Below are 13,918 nucleotides of genomic sequence, written 5' to 3' on the forward strand. Positions count from 1 at the left end.
ACATGAAGGCTCATGGTTGAAGGCATGAATTCTGCTATATGACCTCAGGAAGTTACTAAATTCTTTTTTTTTAATACGTCAAACCTTTGTGTTTGTTTAATTTAGAGAGAGAAAGAGCACAAGTTGGGGAGGGGCAGAGAGACAGGGAGACACAGAATCCAAAGCAGATTCCAGGCTCTGAGCTGTCAGCACAGAGCCCGACTCAGAGCTTGAACCCACAAACTGTGAGATTATGACTTGAGCTGAAGGCTGACACTTAACCAATTGAGCCACCCAGGCGCCCCAGGAAGTTACTAAGTTCTTTTGAGACGGTTTCCTGAGCTCTTAAATGGAGCTGATGGAAGAGTGCTTTCCCAAAAGGGTTGACTAATCGAACGAAATAAAAGATTGTTCTGCTCTCAATGAAGGGCAGCTAAGATTATTTCCGAAAGGCTCATAAATGCATTGGGCACATACAAAGCATTGTAATAACATAAATAATACCAATCTGCATTGGTAGAGCACCTCAAAAAATTTTGGACCTTAGGTATGGGGCTGAGACAAAAAGTGAGGATCCGTATCTGTCTCTTGTGGCTCCTGTGACAAGTTACCGAAAGCTTGGTGGCTGAAAACAACAGATTTACCCTCTCACAGTGCTAGAAAAGTCTGCAATCATGGTGCTAGCCGGGTGGGTTCCTTTCGGAGGCTCTGAAGGAGAAGCTTCTCTCCCAGCTTCTGGTGGCTGGTGGCAATCCTTGACATTTCTTGGCTCATCTGTGTCCCTCTTAGCATAGCCTTCCCCTTTGTGTTTCTCCTTCCCTTAGTTTCTCTTATAAAGATACTTGTCAAGGGCGCCTGGGTGGCCCAGCTGGTTAAGTGTCCAACTGTTGGTTTCAGCTCAGGTCATGATCTCACAGTTTCATGGGTTCAAGCCCCACGCTGGGCTCTGTGCTGATAACATGGAGCCTGCTTGGGATTCTCTCTTCCTTTCCCCCACCCCCACCCCCCGCCCACATTGTGCTGTTTCTGTCTCTTTCAAAATAAATAAATAAACTTGAAAAAATAAGAGATACTAGTCATTAGGTTTAGGGCCCATCCTAATTTAGGATGATCTTATCTCAGGATCCTTGATTCAAAGAATCTTTTGCAAAGGACTTCTTCCCAAATGAGGCCACTTTGACAGGTGGACATATCTTCTGAGGAACACCTTCAATCCACTACAAGATTCATGTGTATTTATTTTCTCATGGCGCGAACCAATTTCTCCAACCCCTTTTGCTAAATTATCATGCTCTCATACAGGTTTGGGATATCACTTTTTCATGTATCAAGTTTCCATGTGTAGCTGGCCTATTTTTGGGGTTTTGCATTCTATTCCATTCATCTGCCTGTTTTTCCTGCCACTACCACATTGTTTTCACTGCTGTGCTTTTGTAGTATGTCTTAATATTTGGTAAAATAAGTCCCCATCTTGGCTCTATTTTTTCACAAATGCCCTAAATTTTCAAGGACCTTGATTTTCTTTCTTTCTTTCTTTTTCAATGTTTATTTATTTTTGAAAGCACAAGAGACAGAGCATGAACTAGGGAGGGGCAGAGAGAGAAGGAGACACAGAATCTGAAGCAGGCTCCAGGTTCTGAGCTGTCAGCACAGAGCCAGACGTGGGGCTTGAACCCATGGACTGCAAGTTCATGACCTGAGCTGAAGTCAGATGCTTAACCAACAGACCCACCCGGGTGCCCCAAGGACCTTGACTTTCTAATACATCTTAGAATCAGTCCTTTGGGATTTTGGTTGGAATCCCAATGACTTTATGGATTAATTTGGAGACTAACATTTTTAAGACACTAGGTCCGTTGATCCATGAATTGACTACTTCACTCCATTTATCTGGGTCTTCTTTTTATAGCCTTTAATACAATATGAAAGTTGTCTCCAAGGAGTTCTTATACCCTCTGTTAGGGGACTTAAAGAAGGAAGAGAGCACTCTACAATTTGCAAATTGCTCAGTGGTATCTACCCCTCCTCTGGAGTCCTATTATCTACATTTTACAAAAGAGGAAACTGAGGCTATGAAAGGTAAAGGAACCTCCCCAGGGACACACAGTGGTGATAGAGCTGAGACCAGGTCCCCCAGCCTAGCCCATGGTGTGCATGTGGCTTACCACCCACCTTTGCCCCCCACCCAGCCCAGCCAAGGTCTAAGTGGACAGATCTGATACCATTCGACCTCTCTGGGGACATACGAGAGGCTGGCATCACGGGATCATTTACTGTAAGTTCTGCATGAAGAGAGACATGGCATAGATATACAGAAGAATGATGAGAACACAGGTGGCCTTGACTTGCTGGGCAAGGGCCTGCCTTGATGAACACCTGAAGGCCACCTTGTTCCTGTTCTGGAACCTGATGCTAATGGGCTCCTGGGTGGCCCCAAAGCCACAGCCTCCTTCTCGCCAGCTGGCATCCTTGTCCCCAAACATGCGGCACAGTTCTGATGGAGACTGGGGGGCTGCTGGGGTGGCTGGGTCAGGGCCAAGGAAGGGCTGGCTAACAAGGACGGGGGTGGCTGGAAGGATGGCAATGACCGCATCCAGGTCTTTGGAGTCCACTCCACACAGCCTGGCCCACCTCGGGGGTGGTAGGCCACGCCCTGCATGGACGGCCCTACCCATCCCATGGCCACTCACAGCCTATCTAGGCAGTGGACGAGCAGGGATACACCACGGATGGTAGCGACAGCCCCAAGGCCTTGCCGTTCTCGCCGTGCAAGCTGGCCAGGCTGCAGTAGGCCCACTGGGCCACACAGAGGAGGACCAGGCTGGAGTCCCTCTTGAAGTGCCACAGGAGCTGTGGGACGCGGTGGCAGCCTCTGTGCATCAGGGTGGCTAGCTGCCGGAGGTCCCGGCCCCACACGATGATCTGTGGCTGCCACAAGGCCTGTCGGATAGGCAGTGGCACCTCTAGGCACCGCTTCCTGGTCTGGATGAGGGTGAGCTCCCCGCCTACCCGCAGGCTGCAGCAGCACTGGACACAGGGGCCCAGCCAGTAGACCGAGAGGCAACGGGAGGCCATATTTGCTAGGCTCACCTGCGCCCCCAATGGGAGTGCATAGAACTGCACCAGGCCCAGGCCGCACAGGGGCAGGAGCTGCCACGCCCCCCTGGCCAGCTGGCTCCAGTTCTGTGGGGCATCGTCCTGACCGCTGGTGGTAGCGGAGCAAGGATGGGGGGGGCGGGCTTCATGGCCTAGAGCCTCTGTGCCCAGGTTCCTGCCCCGGGGACATTGGGCTGCACTCATGCCACAAGCTCACAGTAACTGACTCACTGGCCCCAGTACCTTCTCATCTGGGCCTGGTGGTTTTGCAACAGTCAGTGACAGCACAAAAGATCAAGGTGTGAGCTCATGACAAAGAGGCGGACAAGGGAGACAGCCTTTGACAGTAAAACTGTGACGTTCTAGCTTGGGTCCCCTGTGTTCATGCCCTCATCGGACAGATGTGACTCAGACCTCTGCACCAGGCCCTCACTGAGTACTGAACATGTGGGAACAAGATATATGGTCTCTGCCTACAGGAAGTTCCAGTCTAGTGAGCGAGATGAACGTGAAACATCCTCATGTCATCGCTGTTTGGCTCTTGCTCAGATCCTCCTAACCTGCCGCTAGGTTGGTCCACACCTAGGGTCTTTACTGGCCGTAGAGGACATCTGCCCTGTAGGTGTTTGAACGAAGCCTGAGATCCTTCCCTGTTCCTTACTAGAAGTTCCATTTTAAAAACAGTATTGATGGAGGGCCATCTATTAATAACGTCAATTTCTTTCCAAACTCTGGATTTTATTTATTTACTTGTTTATTTATTTATAGCACACATGGGAGGGGCAGATAAGAGGAGAGAGAGAGAGAGAGAGAGAGAGAGAGAGAGAGAGAGAGAGAGAGAATCCCAAGCATGCTCTGCACTGGCAGTGTGGCTGATGTGGGGCTTGAACTCGTGAAATGTGAGATTGTGACCTGAGCCGAAATCAAGAGTCAGATGCTCAACCAACTGAGCCACCCAGGTGCGCCTGGATTTTTTTTTTTTTAAGTAGGCTCCACACCCGATGTGGGGCTCAAATTTACAACCCTGAGATCAATGGTCATATGCTCCACCAAGTTGGCCAGGTGCCCCCACCAGGCACAGGATTTTATCTTTGGATTAAACTAGCAATCTTGGATCAGGTAGCCCAACCCCCATGTTTTGGCCTCTCCTAAAGAGCTCATGCAGATCATACTGGTGTGGTGCCATGCGTTCATTGGTCTGCACGGCACGTACACAGTCCACTGTGGGAAGATGCTCAGGGCATTACCAGCTACAGCCCACGCTGGCGCCTTCAGGAAAAAATTTCTGTGTCTCCTCAGAGAAATTTCTTTCAAGCCTTATTTCAGGCACAGTGAACTCCTTCTTAGTTACCTGTTTGTTTCTATCATGTGGATATTGTGGGTCCTGTTAGTAATCACAGTTCTCTTTTTTATGTGGCTGCCACAGAGGCTCGGAACCAAACGGAAGGACTACTCTGGCACAAACACAAAGTTCTATGATGCGTGTTTTGGGTATGATCTGTTCCTGGCTTCATTTCCTTTCCCTTCCCTCATTTGCTTACCTTTTTCTTCTTGAGTTGCACGCATTTTGGTGTGTAGCCTTAGACACATTCTTGGAAGGAATGCTTACCCCATCAAAGAATCTCAAACCTACAAATCTTGCCCTTCTAAAAGTAATATTTACCCAATATTCCATAATGGTTACCATGATTTTTGCCCTCATGTCCTCCTTACTCCATCCTGCCTCCAATGACTCCTACCAAGAGTGTCCAGATCGCGTTGATCCTAAATATCTCCTGATTTGGTTCCTTTGTATTCACTTTACAGGTCATGCTGATCAGGTCCCCAGGTCGCCCACCTTGATGGGTACGTAAACACTTGTAGTGCATCCCACTGCCCTCAGGATGAAGTTTCCTTAGATTTTAGGCTGAGATTTAAACTCTATGTATCTTCCTAAACTTGTCTCTTGCCACTGTCCCCTACTCTCTGGACAATACCAAATCATAGCTGGTCCTTGAGCAGATCTTTTATTCTCCGTACTTTTGTACACATTGCTCCCTTTGCCTGGACAGCTGCCTTTTTTTGCCTGACAAATAAACATCCTTTGTGGCCCAATTCAAATAACATCACTTCAGCAGAAGCCCACGAGTTGGGGGGATTCGCCAACCCTGCCTTGTATTCCAATCATATTTGGCACGGGCGTCTGTTTCAGTTGTGATGTCGGCAAAGTGGCATCGTCAGGGGCATGAGCCTCGTGTCTGCTTGATTTCTGTGTCGCAGAGCTGTGCACAGGCTAAGCAGGGCAGGTTCGTCACGGCACACAGTTGTTAAATAAATGAATGAACGAATCCCTCCTTTGACAGATGGGGAAACTGAGGTCCCAGACAATAATCCAGTGAGCTGTATGCACAAGTGGAATGACAAAAGTCTCCTGATCTCTCTTTTCTCTCTTGATGGTAAAGAGGGAATCTCCTTTTAGGGAGAATAGTTTGTCTAGTGACGTTGTCAAACCTTTTTAAACTCCCTTCGCAATTTTAATTTTTCAAAAATGTTTATTATTGAGAGAGAGACAGAGCAGGAGCAGGGGGCGGGCAGAGAGAGAGAAGGAGACACAGAATCTGAAGCAGGCTTCAGGGTCTGAGCTATCAGCACAGAGCCCCATTTGGGGCTTGAACTCATGAGCTTAGAGATCATGACCTGAGCGGAAGTCGGACACTTAACTGATGGAGCCACCCAGGCGCCCCAGTATTTTTTTTTTTAAAGTTTACTTATTTTGAGAGAGAGAAACTGACTGAGCCACCACGTGTCCTTAGGACTTCAGTACGTATTTCTTACTGAGTGAATGATTTGGGGCCCCAGAGCTCTTTCCAGTGAGGGGGTTACTGAACACCAAGTCCGGAGTTGTGAAAACCCAAGCGGGGTCAGCCTTGAGCCCTGTCCTTCATTGATTGTGTGACTTTTGTCAAACTATTTCCTCTTGGCCCGAAACTTAGTTTTCTCTACAAGAGGAGACAGACAATATGGGCCATAGTCCTTTGTTTGCAATTCTGAAATTCAAAACATAGGTCATTGGACAGCAAACACCAAACCGATCTGAATCTTTTAGGCAGCAAAGTCAGCCTTGAACTGATGTGAAGCCATTCATACATCCATAAGAATGTATTTGTATTTATTTTTTACAGAATTAATGTGTTTCATTAAAGAGTTTGGGGAGGCTTACATAAGTATGTGCACCATATTGCACGATTTATTTCAAACATGAAAAGTGCTGATTTTGGAAACACATCTGGCCCCAAAGATTCCCCAGAAGGGAAATCTTATTTCCAGTAGGGGAGATCAGCGCTGCCCGCCCAAGGGATGGTGTGAAGATTAAATGAATGGTTTTTTAATCAACGGGGTGAGCGTGCAATGGCCAGGTCCAGAGTCAAGTTAACAGGACTGGGTGGGATGGAGGTGTAAGGTGATATGTAGGAGGGTGTGTGCTCTGCCACAGCAAACACGAGGAGGAATAGCCAGTTAGGGCCGAGGCTTGGGCGGCAGCCTCAAGGAGTTCAGGCTTAATCCCGAGGAAACAACAGGGAGCCTTGGGAAGTAACAAGATAATATTTGATTCTTAAGAAGATTTGGAGAGGCAAGTCTGGCTGGAGGCAGAGAGAGCAACTAGGGTGCTCGTGGGTCACGGTGGGTAGGGGGAGGCAGGCAGCGATCAGCAAGGGCTCCCGAGGCTGAGAGGGCGAGGCTCGGCGAGGCTGGGCAGCTGAACCCGTGACTGCAGGTCGTGAGGCGGTTTTGTCGCCTCCCTAACCCTCAGAAGCAAGCGCGGTCCACAGCACCTGCACACCCGGAATGATGGCCCAGATGGGGCTTGAGGGACAGGTGTCCGAAATCAGAAAGCATTAAAGGCAAGTTGGTGTCGCGGAAGCAGCTCTGGGGTGGGAATCGGCAATCCAGGCTTTCAGTCTTTTCTCTCCAACTCTGAACAGGTGGGAGCGGGGCAACGCGTCCCAACAGTGTGCCCGCCAGCGGCAACACCGCACATCTGCCTCGGGGGACGGGAAGGGAGTGTCACGTGTGCAGGCGCTTTGGCGCTGACACCCACAACTGGGTAGAGGGGACTCCATTTCATATGGAAAGGAAAAGCAGCAACCATTTAGCTTCAGCGTAATGACGCGTGTTATCCAATTTGGCAGCTGCCTAATGCTGAACGGTCATTGCATCCAATTCTCTGCCATCGTTTCCGTGGCTCCTCACTAAGTCTGAACCCAGTCGCTCGCCGTACAGTCTTTAACTCCCGCCCCCGAAGCCGACGTCCAGCTCCGAACGAACGCTAGGCGAGAACGAGCGTGCCTGGAAATGGCGCCCCGTACCCGCCCCACGACCCGGCGTCCGCCGCGGGCGCGCGCTCGCACGCCGGAAGGGGCGGGCCCAGACCGGGCTTTATAAATGGCTCGTCGACAGCGCCCCGATCTCTACCGGCAGCATCCGGCGACGAAATGGTATGTGTCGTTATGGCGTTTCTCTCGCTGTTGGCGCGGCGGCCTGACTCAATCCGCGGCGAATCGCCGCCATCTCAACTCGAGGGGCGCCGGGCGCCTGCCCGAGGGACACGGGGGCCTCGGCGAGCTCCCCAGCCAGGCCTATTTGAAAACACCCGAGGCCTGTGCTTGACCTGGGGCCCGCCAGGCGGCTGGAGAAGCCCTTGGGGCTGGCTCCGGTTTGGAGGCCCCGAGCCTTAAAATTTTCTAGTGCCAGAGAATTTTCTGCATCTCGATCTCACCGATTTAGTGTCAATCTGGATTGGAGTCTGAGCACGTAGGCCAGAAGGACTTTTGAGTGGGGGCGTCAGGCACTACTCGTGCTAACGTGGGAGGTGCAGACCTCAACGTCGCGCGCGGGAGCGGACACCGGGCCTGGGGTACCGAGGCCTCGGGCTGGATCGGCTGGGCCGGTTCGTACAACTGTAAGGCCTCTGGAGGTCCGAGGAACCACAGATGATGAACTTAATGACGGGCGGACAGAGACTCTGTGCTGATTGTCATGTTCTGATTTGGCTCCGTCGGGTTCTGGTGGCCTTTACGTTTATCCGTCCGGCCTGGGGAACCCGTAGTGCCAGCTGCTTGCCCCGGAAGTCCTTTTGTGGTCAGACTGTTGCCGACTTAAGCGTAAGGTTACCTGTAAAGGTTGAACTCCTTTAGAATGTGTGGGCCTTTAAACGAGTGAGCCCAGTCCCCCCCGTGGTCGCTGGTGTGGACTCCGCGCGCCGTCACTGAGGCACGCTGGGCGTCGGAATGCTAACGGGGGTCATTTTCTCGTAGTCTCACAGGAAATTCTCCGCGCCCAGGCACGGCTCCCTGGGCTTCCTGCCTCGGAAGCGCAGCAGCCGGCACCGTGGGAAGGTGAAGAGCTTCCCCAAGGATGACTCCTCCAAGCCTGTCCACCTCACTGCCTTCTTGGGCTACAAGGCCGGCATGACTCACATCGTGCGGGAGGTCGACAGGCCGGGATCCAGTAAGTACAGGCCTCGTCAAAGCCGTTTGGGGGTGGTTAGGAGCAGAGGATGGGGATGGGTTGGGGCAGACCCTCCCTTGGTAGGATTGTGCTTCAGGCTGTAGATGGCTGGCGTTGCTGTAGGCGGAGGGATGTGTTGGGAGCCCAGGAACTTAAACATGAGGAAACCCCCTTAAATAAGGGTCTCAGCAAAGAGGAGTAGGCTGATTTAGGGAGATTGTTAACAAACTTCTGAACGCAGCCCACGTTCCTGGTTATGATGGACAGAGTAGAAAAATCGCTAAGCAAAACACTGCCGTAGAGCTCTGTTTTTCTTTTTCTTTTTTTTTTTTTTTTTTTTTTTTTTTTGAGTTACAAATACAAACGTGTGCGGTAAGTTGGCCCCTAGGAGTCCGGGTTGCTGTTAAGGACCCCCCTTCTGCAAACTTCCCGGTTCCCGGAAGCGAGTAGCCATCTTTAATTGAAGCAGACAGTTCACATTTATGCTTGGCGCTGTCCCCTACCAGTCTGACAGCCTTCTTTTCTACAGAGGTGAACAAGAAGGAGGTTGTGGAGGCTGTGACCATTGTGGAGACACCGCCCATGGTGGTTGTGGGCGTCGTGGGCTACGTAGAAACCCCTCGAGGCCTCCGTACCTTCAAGACCATCTTTGCGGAGCACATCAGCGATGAGTGCAAAAGGCGCTTCTATAAGAACTGGTATGGGACAGGGACAAGGCGGCCATGCGCTCTCCGGGTTGGGAGCCAGAGGGAGGAGTCCCCTGTGCGGGTCCCCAGCAAGGGAAGAACCAGAATGGCTCTGGCGTCTGGTTTAGTCACCCCGCGAACAGGGCAGTTTCTGGGGACAGCCCCGAGCAACACCCCTAGACCTTCCTGCTCAGTTTCGTGGGTGTTGGCTGAGGACTCGGTAGTCTGTTCTCTTAGTTGCCGGGGCGGATGGAGGATACAGATAGAAAGTGAGATAGAGGTGTGACCCCTGCCCCTGGTTCTCTGGGAGTGTGGTCGGGGTAATGGCTTACCCGGAGCATGAATTAGTGAGTGTGTGAATACTTGTGACTTGTATTAATTTTGTGGACCTCTGCTCAGCTCCGCTCGGCTCTGCCCGATGAGCTCCGTCCAGGCTCCGCTTGCCGGTGGAAAAGGCTCCTTAGAAGCCGGCAATGAGCCCCATCCCTCTGTGGTGCCTGTGCCTTCCGCTCACCCCTTGGACTGGGTGATGAAGGCCTGCACCGGCCCCCTCCCCAACTCTGCTCTGCTCCTGAAGGCATAAGTCCAAGAAGAAGGCCTTCACCAAGTACTGCAAGAAGTGGCAGGATGATGATGGCAAGAAGCAGCTAGAGAAGGACTTCAGCAGCATGAAGAAGTACTGCCAGGTGATCCGAGTCATCGCCCACACTCAGGTGAGACTGGCAGGGTGCACAAGGGGAGGACTGCGCCCCTGCTTCCTGTCCAGGGAGGCGGAGACCTGGAGCCATGCTCCCTGGTTCTCTTCTGAGTTGATCTTAAATGAACTTTGTGCAGGGATTTTAGAGGGATGGGAAGATTGGGTCCAGCTCCTTACGCTTCTCTGGGTGGGTGGGCCAGTGGGCAGCCTGGGGATCACTTGAAGTTTTGCAGCAACACAGTGCAGCACCTGCCTTGCTCTTGCTCAGACCCTTAACCTGAGAAGGCGGCCCAGTGCCTCCAGGCATGTGGCTTGGTTTTTCTGTCGCCAGCAGAGGGCGCTGTCTCCACGGCTTTTGATTGCGGAAACCATGCCCCATTTTAGGGAAAGCAGTTGAAGGAGCTAGTGACTCTCCCATTGGGAACTGCCTAAGTGCAACCAGTGAGGAGTAGGAGGCTGGCTGTCTGCACTTCAAATCTGACTTGCCATGAGCTGAATGAGCCTTTGGCTAACTTAACCAGGACTAGGTCCTATGCGGTTTGCTTGAGTCATTATTCTGGGCATATACTATTAAGTTGTTCAGGTTCAGTATGGCCATACTAACTTAATGTGACCGTATTAACTTAGATTTGTAGTGCGTGTCTGTTACTGAAGAAAGTTCCATAGGACAGCACAGGTCCACTCTTCACGAAAAGCTTTGGGCTTGAATTTTTTTCCCCTAAAGTTGGCAGCTTATACTCTTGACCGAGGTCCTAGTTCTGCTCTCCCACAATGCGAGTGGCTTGTTGATGGTCAGTAGAGCCAAGATAGACGGCCAGGGTCAACTAGGGCAGTATCCCAAAGGAAGCCACCAGAAAGCATGGTGGCCAGCATTGGGTTAGTTGGTCCCAGGATCTGGTTATGTCTGCTGCTGGCCCATGTGTGTCTGTTCAGGATCAGTTCATCCTGATGGTGAAGTCGGGCATCAGAGTTGCAAAGGGGAATTGTATCCAGTGGGGAGTTTTAATACAAAAAGGAGCTTCTTATTTTCTGCCAATAAACATGAGGTTCAAGGTTGCCAAACTGGTCTGCGTGCCCTGAGTTCTGCCAGGGGAGGAGAGCTCGAAGCTCAGGGGTCTGTCATTCCCTCCCAGATGCGCCTGCTCCCCCTGCGCCAGAAGAAGGCGCACCTGATGGAGATTCAGGTGAACGGCGGCACGGTGGCCGAGAAGCTGGACTGGGCCCGGGAGAGGCTGGAGCAGCAAGTGCCTGTGAACCAGGTGTTCGGCCAGGACGAGATGATCGATGTCATTGGTGTCACCAAGGGCAAAGGCTACAAAGGTGAGCTTTGCAGTGGCCCAAGTTGTGGGTAGATGCGGTTTCAGGCCCAGCTCTTTGGTGAGGAGGCTCTGGAATGAGTGTTGGGCTCACGGCATGGGCAGGATTGCAGACTCTCCCTGCCTTGTTTGAGAACAGCCCTGAGGTCAAGGGGCAGGGAGGTAGGAGGGCTGGGTGATCTCGCCGGACACCCGCGCCCTTAATGTTCACCACAGTTCACCGCAGAAGGCAGCAGGGTCTCGAAAGTGGGTCAGCTGCTGCCAGTGTGGAACTTGGCGAATGCGCACGTTCCCATTCTGGGGCAGAGCTAACTCAGTAAGGCCTCTTAAAGGAGAGAGAACAGGTTTAACGTCTCAGCAGGTGGTGCGCTTGAGCAAGTGAGCAGGGGAGAGGACAGGGGGTTTGAGGTTAACATCGAACTTTCCTGCCCCTCAAACTTTTCTAGGCCATGGATGTTGGTTGTCAGTATTCAGGTATCAGTGAACTCAGACTGGGCACTCAGCAGGAAAGGGCTAATGGTGTGAGCGCGAGACACCCCAGTAACAAGCCTGGGTCTATTCTAGGGGTCACCAGCCGCTGGCACACCAAGAAGCTGCCCCGCAAAACCCACCGAGGGCTGCGCAAGGTCGCCTGTATTGGGGCCTGGCATCCTGCCCGAGTGGCCTTCTCTGTGGCTCGGGCTGGCCAGAAAGGCTACCATCACCGCACTGAGATCAACAAGAAGGTGAGGGGCCAAGGGGGCTCCTCTGGAGGCTTGAGCCCTGGGAAGGGAGAGACCAGCCCCGAGTTGGGAGTGCGGTTTCCAGTTCCTGCTGGCATTGCTGCATGGTGATGAGCACATGGACTTGTTACCTTGTCTGACTGGGGCATGGTTTTGGCTTGTGGATATCAGTGATTTGTAAGGTGCCACCAGGTGGTTCTGGTGCGGCTGACCCTTGCAGTGACCAGGAATGAGAGCCATGTCTGGCCCTTCCTTTGCCTTTGAGGTTTGGAGGGGGCCATCCTCTCAGAGGGCAGTGTCTTTAGGCCTGGCCAGCTTTTCTTCTGCCCCTGGCGGGGCGGCCCACCTCTAGGACTGAGCTGATAGCTGCTCTCCCAGGCCGTCTGTCCCTTAAGTTTATGCGTGTTCCCTCCCTTAGATCTACAAGATCGGCCAGGGCTACCTCATCAAGGATGGCAAGCTGATCAAGAACAACGCATCCACTGATTATGATCTGTCCGACAAGAGCATCAACCCTCTGGTGAGTGATGAGCTGTTTTCCCAAAGCCCCCAGCTCCTGGCCCCGGCGGGGATTTCCTGCTCATTTCGGTGTGATTCTGCGCCAGACCTCACCTGCAGGGCGGGACCCAGGTGGGACCCTGGTGCCCGTGTGTCCCGGCTGACTCACCGGGGCTGCCTTTGCAGTCTGTCAACCGGTCCCCTACACACCGTACCCAGCCATCTGTTCCTTGTAAACGGGATGTCTTCGGTGTGCTGGTTGGGGCCGCCTGGTGGGAAGTGGGATCTCAGGCGCAGCTGTTCGGTGATGAGGCTCTGGAATGAGCGCTGGGCACAGCGCCCGAGTCCCACTGCGGAAACATTCCTTGCTGCCTTCCTTCTGAGAACAGCCCTGTGGTGGTCGCGGTGGGCGGGGGAGCACCTGAATCTCAGAGTCCCGGGTACTGTCTGGCCAGCCTCTAGCCTTGATCTGTCTTGACCTGATGGCCTTGCTTTTTCCAGGGTGGCTTTGTCCACTATGGTGAAGTGACCAATGACTTCGTCATGCTGAAAGGCTGTGTGGTGGGAACCAAGAAGCGAGTGCTTACTCTCCGCAAGGTGAGGCTGGGGGCCCTTCCTGGTGGTCAGGGTGTGGGGGTGGGGTAGGTGTTGACAATTAACAGACAGTGGACTCCGGGCCATTCTTTGTTGAGGGGAGTTCAAAGGAATGGGGGGGCACTTGGCACTCCCTTGAACCAGGAGCTTTGAAGTCCTGGGAGGAGGAAATTCCCAGTCTGGTCTGGTGGCCCAGCTGTTTGCTTCTGCTTCCGTGTTGTCGTCTTCGCTCTGGCAGCAGGGGGAGACCCTGAGCAAGACCAGCTAGACTAGGGGTGTTGGGAGGGGGTTCCTCTTGGCTCTGGAGGGGCTGTGATGGGAATTGGTGGTCCTCCGCCCTCGCAGATAGGGGGCCTGTGAACTGTCGCTGACCTTCCCCTCTTGGCCCACAGTCCCTGCTGGTGCAGACCAAGCGGCGGGCCCTGGAGAAGATTGACCTTAAATTCATTGACACCACCTCCAAGTTTGGCCATGGCCGATTCCAGACTGTGGAGGAGAAGAAAGCATTCATGGTGAGGCCCCGGAACCCTCGGGCTGGGGGCTGGCCCCCTGGGGTCCTGAGCTCCTGCCAGCACAGGGTCTCTGATCCCATTAGGGTGGGGGTATTGGTGCCCAGCTGCTTCCCTCCCCCTCTGACCTTACCCGCTGTATCTCTCCACAGGGACCACTTAAGAAGGACCGAATTGCAAAAGAAGAAGGAGCTTAACACCAGAAGCAGATTGTGTGGCTGGTGGGATCTCAGTAAAAATAGTTTTCCAGTGATCCCTGCCTCTGGTTTTGTTTCCCAGTCCTGGCTGCTCTGCTGTGGCCATGGGGTTCTTGAGTTCTCGGAAATGGTGCCCT

General features: G+C 52.7%; 1 protein-coding gene and 4 non-coding genes across 6 annotated transcripts; all 5 read left to right on the top strand.

The window, feature by feature from the left end:
* Positions 1–7,393: 7,393 nt before the first annotated feature.
* On the top strand, positions 7,394–13,837 carry RPL3 (ribosomal protein L3). Of its 2 annotated transcripts, none has more exons than XM_029954647.1 (10): positions 7,394–7,550; positions 8,370–8,562; positions 9,092–9,260; positions 9,826–9,961; positions 11,079–11,265; positions 11,826–11,986; positions 12,402–12,503; positions 12,983–13,078; positions 13,468–13,587; positions 13,737–13,837. In XM_029954647.1, exons 1-10 carry the CDS (start codon positions 7,548–7,550, stop codon positions 13,779–13,781), a joined length of 1,212 nt encoding a protein of 403 aa, XP_029810507.1. In that variant the 5' UTR covers positions 7,394–7,547; the 3' UTR covers positions 13,782–13,837. The 2 variants fall into 2 exon arrangements, with proteins under 2 accessions (XP_029810507.1, XP_029810508.1); XM_029954648.1 differs by having other exon boundaries at positions 7,483–7,554.
* On the top strand, positions 8,041–8,104 carry LOC115305841. The gene has a single exon (XR_003915027.1). It is a non-coding gene; the product is annotated as a small nucleolar RNA SNORD43 (small nucleolar RNA).
* On the top strand, positions 9,772–9,825 carry LOC115305869. The gene has a single exon (XR_003915058.1). It is a non-coding gene; the product is annotated as a small nucleolar RNA U82P (small nucleolar RNA).
* Positions 11,315–11,401, top strand: LOC115305861. Its single transcript, XR_003915051.1, has one exon. It is a non-coding gene; the product is annotated as a small nucleolar RNA U83B (small nucleolar RNA).
* LOC115305860 lies at positions 12,778–12,871 on the top strand. The gene has a single exon (XR_003915049.1). It is a non-coding gene; the product is annotated as a small nucleolar RNA U83B (small nucleolar RNA).
* Positions 13,838–13,918: the final 81 nt, after the last annotated feature.

The sequence above is a fragment of the Suricata suricatta genome, chromosome 10 (assembly GCF_006229205.1).
Source record: "Suricata suricatta isolate VVHF042 chromosome 10, meerkat_22Aug2017_6uvM2_HiC, whole genome shotgun sequence".
Classification (NCBI taxonomy): Eukaryota; Metazoa; Chordata; class Mammalia; order Carnivora; family Herpestidae; genus Suricata; species Suricata suricatta.